The sequence below is a fragment of the Delphinapterus leucas genome, chromosome 14 (genome assembly GCF_059928025.1).
Source record: "Delphinapterus leucas isolate spDelLeu-1000000601 "Yukka" chromosome 14, BTC_Dleu_Yukka2, whole genome shotgun sequence".
NCBI classification, from domain to species: domain Eukaryota; kingdom Metazoa; phylum Chordata; class Mammalia; order Artiodactyla; family Monodontidae; genus Delphinapterus; species Delphinapterus leucas.
Genome location: NC_143142.1, coordinates 51,392,215 through 51,405,803, shown reverse-complemented (window position 1 = coordinate 51,405,803; position 13,589 = coordinate 51,392,215). Strand labels below are relative to the sequence as shown.

Genomic DNA, 13,589 nt, shown 5'->3' with positions numbered 1-13,589 from the left:
TGAAGAACCACAGTAACACCATACCACAAAAAGAAAATGACAATTCTGCAGAAACTAAACTTCAAGTCATGGAATATTGCAATCTAACTGATAGAGAATTCAAAATAGTTGTCATGAAAAAACTCAACAAGATACTAGAAAACTCAGAAAGGCAGTTTAATGAGCTCAGGAATACAATTAATTAACAAGTGGAATACTTTACCAAAGAGACTGAAACTCTAAAAAAGAATTAAACAAGAATCAATCAAATTCTTAAGCTGAACAACACAATAAACAACATTAAGAATGCATTAGAAAGCACTGGAAATAGAGCAGACTATATGAAAGAGAGTTAGTGAGCTGGAAGATGAAATATAGAAATGATACAAGTGGAAAAGGAAAGAGAAATAAGATGTAAAAAAAAATATAAGGAAATCCTATGAGAGCTGTTCATCTCTTTTAGAAAAGGCAACATTAGGATAATGGGTATCCCAGAAGGAGAAGAAAGGGAGAAGGGAGCAGAGCTTATTTAAAGAAATTATAGCTGAGAACCTCCCAGACTTGGGAAAGAAACTGGATATACAAGTCCATGAAGCTAAGAGAACATTTAATTACCTCAATGCAAAAAGACCTTCTACCAGAAATATAAAAAAATTGTCAGAAGTCAATGACAAAGAATTTTCAAGGCAGCCAGGGAAAAAAGGATGATAACCTACAAAGAAACCCCTATTAGGCTACCAGCAGATTTCTTAGCAGAAACCCTACAGGCCAGGAGGGAGTAAAATGACACTCTCAAAATACTGAAAGATAAAACCTGTCACCCAAGAACACTCTATTCAGCAAAATTATCATTCAGATATGAAGGAGAAATAAAGACTCCCCCAGACAAACAAAAGCTGAGGGAGGTCATCAACACTCGACCTGTCTTACAAGAGATGTTGACAGGAGCATTTCTACCAGAAACAAAATGGAAAAAATATACAAAACTTTGAGCAGGTGATAAATAGACAAAACTGGAAAACTGCATCTATCAGAATAGATTTTAAACACTTTATTATAGTATAAAGGTTAAAGGGGAAAAAAAGAAAGTAAAAGAATAACTATAGCTATCTCCATTTGGTAACAAACCCACAACATAAAAAGGGATAATTTAAGACAACAAAAACGTAAAAGGTGAAGAGGAAAAGAATGGAACATAAATCCATTGCATTTCTATATGCCAATAATGAGCTAGCAGAGAGAGAAAAAGAAAACAATCCCATTTATAATTGCAACAAATACAATAAAATACCTAGGAATAAATTTAACCAAGAGGTGAAAGACTTGTACACTGAAAACTATATGACATTATTGAAAGAAACTGAAGAAGACACATATAAATGGAAAGATATTCCATGCTCCTAGCTTGGAAGAATTAACATTGTCAAATGTCCTCATTACCTAAAGCAATCTACAGATTCAATGTAATCCCTATCAAATAACAAGTGTTGGAGAGGATGTGGAGAAAAGGGAACCTTCATAAACTGTCAGTGGTAATGTAAATTGGTGTAAATACTATGGAAGACAGTATGGAGATTCCTCAAAAAAAAATTAAGACTAGAACTACCATATGATTCACTAGTCCACCTCTGGGTATTTATCCAAAGAATATGAAAACACTAATCCAAAAAGATATCTGCACCCCCATGTTCATTTCAGCATTATTTACAATAGCCAAGATATGGAAACAAACTAAGTACCCATGAACAGATGAATAAAGAAGATATAATATATATATATAGGAATACTACTCAGCCATAAAAAAGATGAAATCTTGCCATCTGCAACAACATCGATGGACCCTGAGGGTATTATGCTAAGTGAAATAAGTCAGACAGAGAAAGGAAAATACCATGGGATGTTGCTTATATGTGGAACATAAAAAACTAATAAAGAATAAAATAAATGAACAAACCAAACCAAACAAAAACAGACATGTAGATACAGAGAACAGAGTAGTGGTTACATGGGGGTAGGGGGAAGGGCAAAATGGGTAAAGGGGATCAACTGTACGGTGATGAATGGAAAATAAATTTTTGGTGATGAGCACATTGTAGGGTACACAGAAGTAGAAATATAATATTGTACAGATGAAATATAATGTTATAAATCAACATTAATAAAAACAAAATAAAATATATGATAACTTGAAAAAGAATTATAATAGCATTTGCTTTGGTACAAAAAGAGGCTTATTTAAATTCACAGCATGCTTGAAATGATAACATTTTAAATGTGTGAGGGAATATAATAAAGAATAAAAATAAAATGATTTATCAAATATATCTTCACATCCATTTGTATGTTGTAAACTTTTTCAGGGAGAGAAAAGATTTTTGTAGACTTCAAATTTTTATAGAACTTTTACAATTTTGATCACCTTTTGTGGTAAACAGTTCAGATATTATTAACATGTTAAATACGATAAAATTCAGACTTGCAGAGGTTAGTTTATCCAAGGTCATATAGCTAGTTTAAAGGTAAAATGAAGTCAAGATTTCAAGTTTATGATTTTCGTGTTCTTTCCAAAATACTACAGTGTTTTTATTATGTCACATATTGAGATAAGCCATATTTGAGATACCCAATTGCTAATTAACTAAAAGTTTACAAAAGAATTGTTCATATAGATTTTTTACTTAATAAAGATAAAAAAGCTGCCTTAGCAGCATAAAGCACTTCTCTGCCATCTCAAATTACTGTATAATACTATATGAAGAATATGCTTATAAAGGCTGTGATATCTCTAAATGATTACACTTACTATCACACTAAAACCTCCTCTCACTCCCTTTGCCTCTAGACTGTTAAACTAGTCCTTGTGCTTTTAGCCTGGCACACGGATGCCTTGGGGTTATTATGTGAGACAGAGGTAGCTATCTGGCGACTTTTCCCTGCACTCAGCTAATAACTATTCTCTTCTGTCACCATATCCTAGGCTCTCTTCTCAATTGTCAAACTTTCTCTAGTACAAATTTCTCATTAGGGTAATTTCTATTATTTCTAACCTTCTTTTGTATTGCTTTCATCTTTCTTTTTTTCTCCTTTGCCTGTTGCCATTTTTCCTGTGTTTTATCAGCCTTTGTGTAGATAAAGGTCTTTTAAAGGTATGGCCAAAAAATAAGACACACACATTATAACTACTATTAGGAAAACTGACCAACTGGAACACCAACTGGAAGATAAACAAGTATCATCTTTAGATATTTAAGTTTTCTAGGTCATATTTATTTAGAAATTCAAGGAATGTGTAAGACTTTTGTTAGGAAGCGTTCTTTCTCCATTTTTCACCAGCCTGAGCATTCAGGAAAAGAGTTGAACAGCCTGCGATTTCTGTATTAACAAAAGATAATGAAATTGGGAGAAGGTGACAATCCTTACCATCTTATCTATAGGGAGATCTATTTCAGATATTCAGTTAATTTTTGTCATTACGTGACTATACCATAATTAGATTTACTACATCTGAAAATTTAGAGTTGGAAATGTAAAATCTTGGGCATAAGTATAAAAATAAAAAAGGAAATGCTATTGTATAAGTCTATAACCGAGGTGAGAATATTACCATCTGAATCATTTAACTATTCAAAAGTGAAGGCCATACTGAGGTTAAGAACACTTAAGACAAATTTGCTACTGGTCAATAATAAAGTCATTCATCATATTCTTCAAATCTAAAGCAATTACAAGCTGTGGTATGGCAAATGGATTTAGCTGAAGAGATTACGTCAGAACAGCCCTTTAAAGAAGATCAGTTAATGTAAAAGGCTAAATGAAATAATGAACTCTCCTCAACAATAATTATTATGGAATTGATTTATCAAAAGTCTATTTCTTCATGCAAGAACTGTTGAAACTTCCCAAAGTAATTTTAAATTATGCTAAACAGATTAACTACCGTTTATCCAGTGCAGAACTATTACTAAAAACAAATTTAGTTAAACAGAAATGTATAAAATAAATATTTTTGAATTTCAGTCTGCTTAGCTTATTTACATGTGGGCATCAAAGTGAATACTTTAGCTACTAGGGTAGGGCTATTTTAGAAGCCCCAATCCGCATCTATTTGAATTCCAGTATCACTTACTATAAAGCAACACAGAAATTGCTCTCTGGGGGTGCTCAGGCTCCACATCTAGAGCCTTCAGCAAGTCAAAGAAATCAAAACACTGTCAAAACCAAACCTGCAAAGTAAAGCTATTTGTTTTATTATAAAATGGTGCACCACAGATATTAAAAGGATCTCAAACAATAAGGCAGAAAAATCCTTAAAAGCAAATCTCATTAAAAAATAAAAAATAATATCTTAAAAATTAGTGTTCAAAGTTCAATAATACCCAACCAGGAGACTAAAAATAAAGGAAAACTATCAGAGAATGATATCTGAAACCACACTAATTATTTAGAAATTTAGAAACATTACCCTTTTACAGATACACTGAAAGGCTTTTTCAACATATACACAGAATAAAAATACCAAAGAACTAAGTACACATTAAATACTGTCTAAATCTGCTCAGGCTGACAAAATACCATAGACTGGGTGGCTTAAAACAGAAATTTATTTTCTCATAGTTCTAGAGGCTGCAAAGTCCAATCAAGGTCTCAAAGGATTTGGTTTCTGGTGAGAGCTCTCTTCCTGGCTTTCAGATGGCTACTGTGTCCTCACATGTGGGGGATGCAGAGAAGGGAGGGAGAGAGAGAGATCTCTCTTTCTTTTCTTATAAGGCCACAGTCCTATTGAATTAGGGACTCATCCACATGACCTCATTTAACCTTAATCACCTCCTAAAATCCCTTCTCCAGATAGTTACATTGGGGGAGGGAGGGAGGTGTTAGGGGTTCAACACACGAATTTTGCAGAGGCACAATTCAGTCCATAGCAAACACTAAAATAACAAACACATACATACGTAAACAAATGAACCTTGCTAAGCCCAGAATAGAGGGCAAAGTGGTTAAAAAGCACAATCTTATATCTTAATACTCCAAAACATCTAAGTTTAACAGTTAGATATATTTATCACGATTTCTTTAAGACTTGTTTCGTTTTCACAGAAGAAAAACTAAAAATCAGAAAAGGTAGTATGAGATGGAAAGCAGATCTTAATCATTTCCTAGCACATTTGTTTCAACATATAAATATACTCAACATTCTTTTCCAGCCTTAAAACAAAACAAAAAACATTTCTTCAAATATAGATACCCTTTGGCTAGATAATATCTCCTTTTCTTCACAGCCTTCACTTTCTCTACTACTCAAGTCTAAAGCAACTAAATTGGCTTATTCTTCTAAAATGAAATTGACATGGTCTTGCGTTCAATGACTGTGTAAAGTCACAAAGGTATAAATTAACTGATCCAAGACTGACGTAAATTTTCTTATTCAAAACCCAGTACTACTGAAAGAGCACTACAGTTGCCCAAGGAAGCACAAGATGCACAAGTTAGGGCAGTTGGTATAGGTATGAATGCTTGAAGAGTTCTAAGAGTCAAATACTGTTAAAAAAATTTCAGAAAAATGTCCTGAAGTCTCAAAGAAAACTAGCGAAAGGAACAATGACAAATAGAAATAAACTATAATAAGTAGGAAAAACTAATGAATTTTTCCTACCTAGTATGTAGGTACCACACAAGGGAGTCATAAAAATGAAGGTCACATGTGTTACGTGATATCAGTAATGGAGGGCTTAAACGTCAAAATTAAGAACACGCATTTGATATTTTAGGTCATAAGAAGCCAAAGCAAGTTATTAAAAAGACAAGTGATGTGATAAAAATAGTCCTCAAGAAAGATTAATCTGGCAACAGTGATGAAATGAAGTCAATCAAAGGGTGGTTGTAGATAATGGAGATGGGCAAAAGGATACTACACAGGAATGCAGTGAAGTGTCAGTGAAAACAGCAAAAGACAATGGGTTCACAACTTCTTTATCCATATATACAATGGTATATTACTCAGCCATAAGAAAAGAACAAAATAATGCCATTTGCAGCAATATGGATGAACCTACAGATTCTCATGCTGAGTGAAGTAAGTCAGACAGAGAGAGACAAATATCATATGATATCACATGTGAAATCTAAAAAAAAGGCTACAAATGAACTTATCTACAGAACAGAAACAGAGTGATAGATGTGAAAAATAAACTTATGGTTACTGGGGAGTAAGCAGGGGGAGGGTAAAATTGGAAGATTGGGATTGACACATATGAAATACACTACTATATATAAAATACATAACTAATAAAGACCTACTGTATAGCACAGGGAACTCTACTCAATACTCTGTAATGGCCTATATGAGAAAAGAAGCTAAAAAAGAGTGGATATATGAATATGTCCAACAGATTCACTTTGCTGTACACCTGAAACTAACACAACATTGTAAATCAATTATACCCCAATAAAAATTTTAAAAAAAAAGACAATGGGTTCAGAATAACATTTCAGAGGGAAAAATGATAAAGACTTGGTGACTGAATAGAAAAGCCAAAATACAAGTGAATCTCAGGAACATTCTACATACCTGGATTTCTGGATAATTAGGTTATACTCTATTAAGTAATGCTCCCCCTTCCCATTTTTTTTAACCAACTTTGGATAAAAAGCACTGTAAAATCTAATTTTTTGATAAAATTGTGCTTTAACTATAAAGCAGGTTAGAAAAGTAAGGCTTATTGATATTTGTATCATTCACTGCTGCAGAAATAATTTGGTGCAAAGACAGCTGGTGTCAAAAGGTTTCACTCTTAACTCTGCAATGGGCTGTTTCAGTTACCTCTCCAGTCCTATATCTTTATCTGTAAAATAAGGATATGAGTATCTGCCTCACCTAACTTAATCAGGTTATTGTGAAGATTAAAAAGTATAAGTGAAAGTGCTCTGTAAATAGAAAACCAACACACAAATGTAAGATGTCTTACTAACAGAAGTACTAGAAGTACCAAGAAAAGAGAATGGGATAAAAACAATTTAGCATTATTTTGATGCCTCAGAATTATCATTACAAGTGTTAAGTACTGTACTTCATTTAACATATGATGGCCTTGAGATACACCTAGGTGGGGAGAAGCTCTAGACTGCTGTGCATTTTCAGTTTTTATGTCATTTTTAATAGCTGACTCTCCTGTCAGCTTCAATATTCTCACTGTAGCTCCTTTCCCTACTTCTAATTTTCTACTTCTAATCTACAATGGACTTACAAACTAGATACCAGATAATGAGTTTATTATTATATATGTGACAGCCTCAGGAATTTTCATATAAGAAAAGTCCATATATAGGGGACCAGAGCAGGTGAGGAGTACTTCTTTTTATTCTTATTCTTGGATGAGTTCCAGAAAAGTAAAGTGTAAATATAACTCACTACCACAGAGTAACTCAAACCCTAAAGGCTTATTGAAATGAAGTTGTATATAGATAAAATTTTAATATATTTTTTTACTTTCTGCAAGCATCTATCATTAATTTCTCCCTTCAGTTAGCATTAATATCTAAGTATTTTTAAGAGAACAACATAATCTTTAAGAACAGCTTAAAGGGACTTCCCTGGTGGCACAGTGGTTGGGAGTCCACCTGCCAATGCAGGGGACATGGGTTCAAGCCCTGGTCCGGGAAGGTCCCACATGCCACAGAGCAACTAAGCCCGTGCACCACAACTACTGAAGCCTGCGTTCTAGAGCCTGTGCTCCGCAACAAGAGAAGCCACCACAGCGAGAAGCTCGTGCACCGCAACAAAGAGTAGCCCCCGCTCACTGCAACTAGAGAAAGCCTGCATGCAGCAACGAAGACCCAACGCAACCAAAAATAGATTAATTAAAAAAAAAAGAACAGCTTAGGCAACAATAATACTAGTAATAACTAGTTCTTTCCTTAAGCATGCTTATTTCTTTGTAATACAAATGTAAAGGGTTATTTAATCTGTTATTATGATTTATAATGACATTACAGGACAATATACAATAATAATGGTCCAAAACCTGCTTAAGTTATACAGCATCACAGAGCAAATAAAATGGCCCCCAAAAGCACAACTTCTACAGTACTAGAGATAGTTATTAGATTAGTAAAACAATATTGTCTAGCACTTGTTGAATGGAATAAACTGACTATCCAAGTGCACAGAATATATCCTACCACCATAAAATTCAATTTGTAAACATAAAAAAACAAAAACCCAGTATTTATTCAAAACCAAAAGGTTGATAAGGTGTAGGGCAACATACTTTGCTATATTCATATACCACATTGCCAGACACCACAATACCCTCTCCTCTGCCTATAGGCTTCTTCACTAAGTTTAGATTTTTAATTCTCCCCAAACTATTTCCAGGACTGGAGAATCTCCTGCCTTTTCTTATGAAGGATCAGAAAGATTAATTAGAAAGGGAAGACATACTCTTTCTTTTGAAATTCATTTCCTTTCTCATGAAACTTATTTCTATTTACTATCTTTTCCCACCCTGCCTACCCACCCAAGACCACTGCATCCAGATCTATGATAGAGCTTCCTACAGTATGGTTCCTATTCTTGGTAAAAGTCTATCAGATCGTGGTAGTTCGGCTCATGTAGCAGAGATGTATATAGTTAAATGGAAAGCTTTGAATACCTCTGAAGTATTATTGCTATTTGCACAAATGATTTCTTTTCACATAATTAGATAAAATTCTTGTGAATTTTCTCTAGTCTAATTTCAGTACAGACATACTGAGACCTTTGGTTCATTCTAAAACATTCCTCAAAAAGGTTAAGGTTGGTTCCTTTAAAATTCTTTCTTCAATGGGCTTGAGAATCTAAGCTCTAAGTACCTCTAAACCTCTTCCATTTACTAAGTCTCAATCAGAGAGACAATGGAAACAGACCAGAAGGAGAAAAAACCAAACATTTCTGTCAGTCTGGTTTCTGGGACAGGAAAGTAAGGCCTGGTTTGTTCTCAATGAGCACCTAACTGGTATATATGATGCATAAAGGTTTCCTCTTTCATAGAAATAGAAGATAAAGCAGAGAACAGATCAATTTCACTCTCCTACTGGGCCTCTAAGCAGCCTAAGCACCTGCTTAACCTAATGAAAACCATCAAAACCCCACTGAAGAAAGGCACAGAAGCGAGAAACAGAGAAGCTAGTCAACTCATCCCTCATCCATATTAATAGTAGTAATAACGAGAATTGCTATCTTTTTTTCAGTGTCCCAAAGTATGAAACACTGCTAGATTCTTTACACACACAACGCAAAGAGTCTGCCAAATTTCAACAAGCCTGCAAAAAAGGCATTATTAGCTATCCATATATTATAGATGAAAAAAGAGACTTAGAAAAGTTCAGTAGCATTCCCAAGGTCAGACAGCTAGGCAGTGCTGAAACAATTTTGACTCTAAAGCCCATTGTGCTTTCTTCTCTGTCACTTCCCTTGCTCTGTCAGTTAAAACAGTGAAATCAGAAAATATCAAACTTTACTTTCCTTCGGTAAGCTTTTGATACCATCCTGACCTGAGACCTATGTTCTAGAAATACAATCAGCTCAAACATTAATCAACTTTTGTAATGGCTACATCCTCTGTGTCTTATACTATTACATGCTAACATCTTTTAGAATTATTCCTATTGGACATATTTCTCTCTACATTTCAGATTTATCCCTCCATTCATACTCATTTAGCTAGGCAAAAATCAACTAGGTTCATCAGACTGCTTGACTTTGTAAATGGCATATTCATTTACATAGTTAATTTCTCAAGAAATAAGCTTTCTTTGTTCAAAGACTGAAAACTACCAAGGATTTTTATGTTTTAGTAATAAATTCTCTATTTCATGTAAGAACAAATCCTTCAAAAGCCTGATCCAAATGCAAATATGTAAAATATCTTTACTCTTTTCTACTAAGGGACTGGACTGGTCTGGGTTCGTATAGTTGATCAATAAATCCTGTTATTAGAACTTTTAAAACAAAAAACCTATAAATTAGGATAGCACACCTTTAAAATGCCAAAAATCAGAATCCATATAGTTCCTCATACAGAAACAGGCTTTAAAATAATTTGAAATTATCTGATTTCATGCATGAGTCTGAATCATTCATGTACGAGAGGTTAATGTATCTGTAGTTAAAACTGTATTGTTTTAAATCATATCCTTGTTTTATGTTTCTAAGTTTTACAGAGTTTTATGTACTGTAAAATCATCTACATTATCCTTTGACAAGTTTATACTGGTAAAGGGGATTTGTACTTGAGCAATCTACTTGGAATAAAAACCACGGATGTCACTGTTTTTTAATCATACCTTTCATTCTCTTTTCTTTGACAAATTCTACAAATACCACTTATCTTTAGGTGATTCAAAAAATCTTAATTAAACCAATTATACTAACTAAACCATTTTAATTTTTGAACATGGTCTAATATTTACTCCAATCTTCACTCACAATAATAATAATAAATGCTCAAATCAAATCCTTTTATACCAAATGCAAAATTGGTCTAACTACAACACATGTCTAAGTCTTTGACTTATTTACATGCCTTTTCCTTTACTTTAATCTTATAAGGTAGGTGGGGGCGAGCAAACTTTTCTGCTGAGGGCCAGATAGTAAATATTTCGGGCTATGTAGGCCACAGGGTCTTTGTTGCAACTGCACCACTTGCAGCTGTAGCGCAAGAACAGCCACAGAAGACACATAAATGAACGTGTGTGGCTGCACTTAGCTGACACCCTGATAGATCTGGCCCATGGCAGTAGTTTGCTGACCCGTGTGCTAAGAAAACAGGAAAAACTGTGTCACTACAATCACCTGGGGGTATCTTAATATTCATCCTGATAGAAGAAACTATTCTGCCCATAACCATGCTGAGTTTAGACTGCTTCGACACTAAATACAATTAATCTTGATCCAGAAGAGTGCTAAATGTAATAGTCCACCAAAGTTAAATTCTGCTTTACCAGACAGCCACATATTTTTGTGTGTGTTTTGTGTGTTAGGTCGCACCCTGTGGCCAGGATTTCTAAATTGTCTGCTACCTCCTCCTTCTCTCACTTTATTTCTCCAACTCACCCCAATTCCACTTAACATAATATTTATTTATTTATTTATCTTGTTCTGGGGAGATCAAGGTATCACCACCTCCTCTGTATTTAAAAAGTGATTTCAGGGACTTCCCTGGCGGTCCAGTGGTTAAGACTCCGTGCTCCCAATGCAGGGGGCATGGGTTCGATTCCTGGTTGGGGAACTAAGATCCCACATGCTGCATGGAGCAGCCAGAAAAATAAAAATCAAAAAAATTTTTTTAAAAAAGTGACTTCAATTTCCCCTACTTCTGCTACCAGAGTTGGAGGCTGACTTCATTTCCAATCCCCTTCCCTGCTGCCTCCAACTGTCTAAATTGGATAAGCTAAACGCTCACTTCCTCAGCCTCCCTTGCGGATTAGCATGCCCATGTGATAAAGTTCAGGACAATAAACATCTCATGAAAGACTGCTGTGGGGCATGTCGAGGGAAATGCCCTGAGAAAGATTTTATGTATTTTGAAAAAGGACAGGGAGCCACAACTACCAGAACGTCTTCCTTCCCCTTTCTTTCTGCCTTAATGCAAATGTAATACCTGGAATTGGAGTAACCATCTTGAAACCTGGAATCTTGCAACCATTAGAAGAAGCTAAGAGAACTGTATGGACCCAGCACTGAAAACTTTAAGCCACTGAACCAATGCCAGAGGCCACTTATCTCCAGAATTGTTATGTGCAAAGAAATAGACCCTGTAAAGTGAACTTCTGTTACAAATAAAAGCATTCCTAGTCCACCTTTTCTTGAAAGTGCTAGGGTCCTGAGTCACTATTCCTTTTGCAAAGTGAAAGACTAACACTGGCTGAGCACAGACGTGAATTCTGACTAAACAGTGCTATTTTAACCAAGAGAGAAAAGTAGCAAGAAGAAAATCACAGAGGTGGGGGCGTAGGCTGAGAGTTGACAACCCAGCGCAATAAAGTCAAAGAAAGCAAAGAAAAGAGAAGGCCCAAGATGATTATTCAAATGCTAAAGAAATATAGAAAAAAAAAAATTGAAAAAGTACTCCTTTCAAACTGTGGGGCCCATAAAACTAACAAATGTTCTACTCCACAAATCAAATCGGAGAATTCTGATTCTATTAATTTGCAATCATGCACTCCCACTGTTTGAAAGATACAAGTTCAGAACTCAATTTTTATAGTTATTTTTTGTGCTTTTTTTTCCAGTGAATTAATTTATCTTTATGCTTCTATTTCCCTGGTTTTCACAAAGGTATAGTTACTGTCAATACATGATCATTTTTGACACTCAAAGAATCTTCAAAAAAATTATTAAAATCAAGTAAATGGGGGACTTCCCTGGTGGTCCAGTGGTTAAGATTTTACCTTCCAATGCAGGGGGTGCGGGTTCAATCCCTGGTCAGGGAGCTAAGATCCCACATGCCTTGGGGCCAAAAAACCAAAACATAAAACAGAAGCAATACTGTAACAAATTCAATAAAGACTTAAAAAATGGTCAACATCAAAAAAAAAAATCTAAAAAAAAGCAAATCAAGTAAATGATGCTACTGACAATAAGGACAATCGTTCCTTTAAGCATTCACATACTCCTTTAGCTGGCAGATCCTAACTTTAGGGACAGTCACTTCTCTTTTATACCAATGTCACTGCAAAAAGCACCCAAATATAAGTATCTACCCAGTCAAAACAAACTTCAGAAATATGCTTATTTCAACTCACATATCCCTTAAAGTACAATTCTTAAGTTAAAACACCATTTTTAATTTTACTTTCTTACAAATAATGAAATTATACATATTTACACTCACACACACATAACCCTCTCTCTAATTCTAAACCCATAGTTTTCTCTTCCATGAGAATAGTTTGGTAGTATTATGTTGCAGTATAAACATTTATCAATTACAATATCTGTAAGTTACAACGGATTTTTTTTATTTTTATGATTTCAGAATAGAATTCCTTAGAACTGTCAAAGCTTTAGCTAGAAAGAATACCAAAGACAAAGAGGGTTCAGGCTCAATTACAGTAGTGGAACGGAATTTAATAAAGTTCCAACACTACATTTTAATGCCCAAATTTCTTATTGTCTCTTTGAATTGACAAATGTGTGCTCCACAGTATAACAGCAGCAGTGGAACAGCTGGACGACTGTATCAAGCACAAAGGAAGCAACAACACATGCTGTTAAGTGTCGTTCTGATTGCCTAAAAATGGCAGCCCATGCAGATTTACTCTCTGTTATAAATTAAAACAATTATTTCTCTGGAGTTTACACTTTCTTCATGAAAGAGTCAAACTTTCTGCACGTTAAAAAAGAGGACTTTCAAAAAGGATATCTTCCCTTTCTTTTATGATCAGTTCATTCTGTTCTTCCAACTGCCTGATCTTCTTCTCAAATGATTCCTGCTCAGCTTTGAGTCTTTCTTCTGTTACTTCCTTTTCCTCACTTACTCTGAAAGAAATACAAGTGAAAAGAAAATGCCCATGAGAATAAAATAAAATATGTGCCTACAGCTGTGGTTTACCAAAACTAGATTTATTCC

The 13,589-nt window shown here is 34.7% G+C and overlaps 1 protein-coding gene across 12 annotated transcripts in view; it reads right to left on the bottom strand.

Moving 5' to 3' along the window:
* KIAA1328 (KIAA1328 ortholog) overlaps positions 1-13,589 on the bottom strand; it is a 370,157-nt gene that overhangs the window by 302,169 nt on the left and 54,399 nt on the right. For all 12 annotated transcript variants that reach the window (XR_016387626.1, XM_089895086.1, XM_022587006.3 and 9 more), the window contains one exon: positions 13,383-13,498. Coding sequence is in view for 11 of the 12 variants with exons in the window: in XM_089895086.1 (XP_089751212.1) it covers positions 13,383-13,498 (116 nt within the window). In the remaining variant the exon portion in view is untranslated. The remainder of the gene's footprint in view (positions 1-13,382; positions 13,499-13,589) is intronic.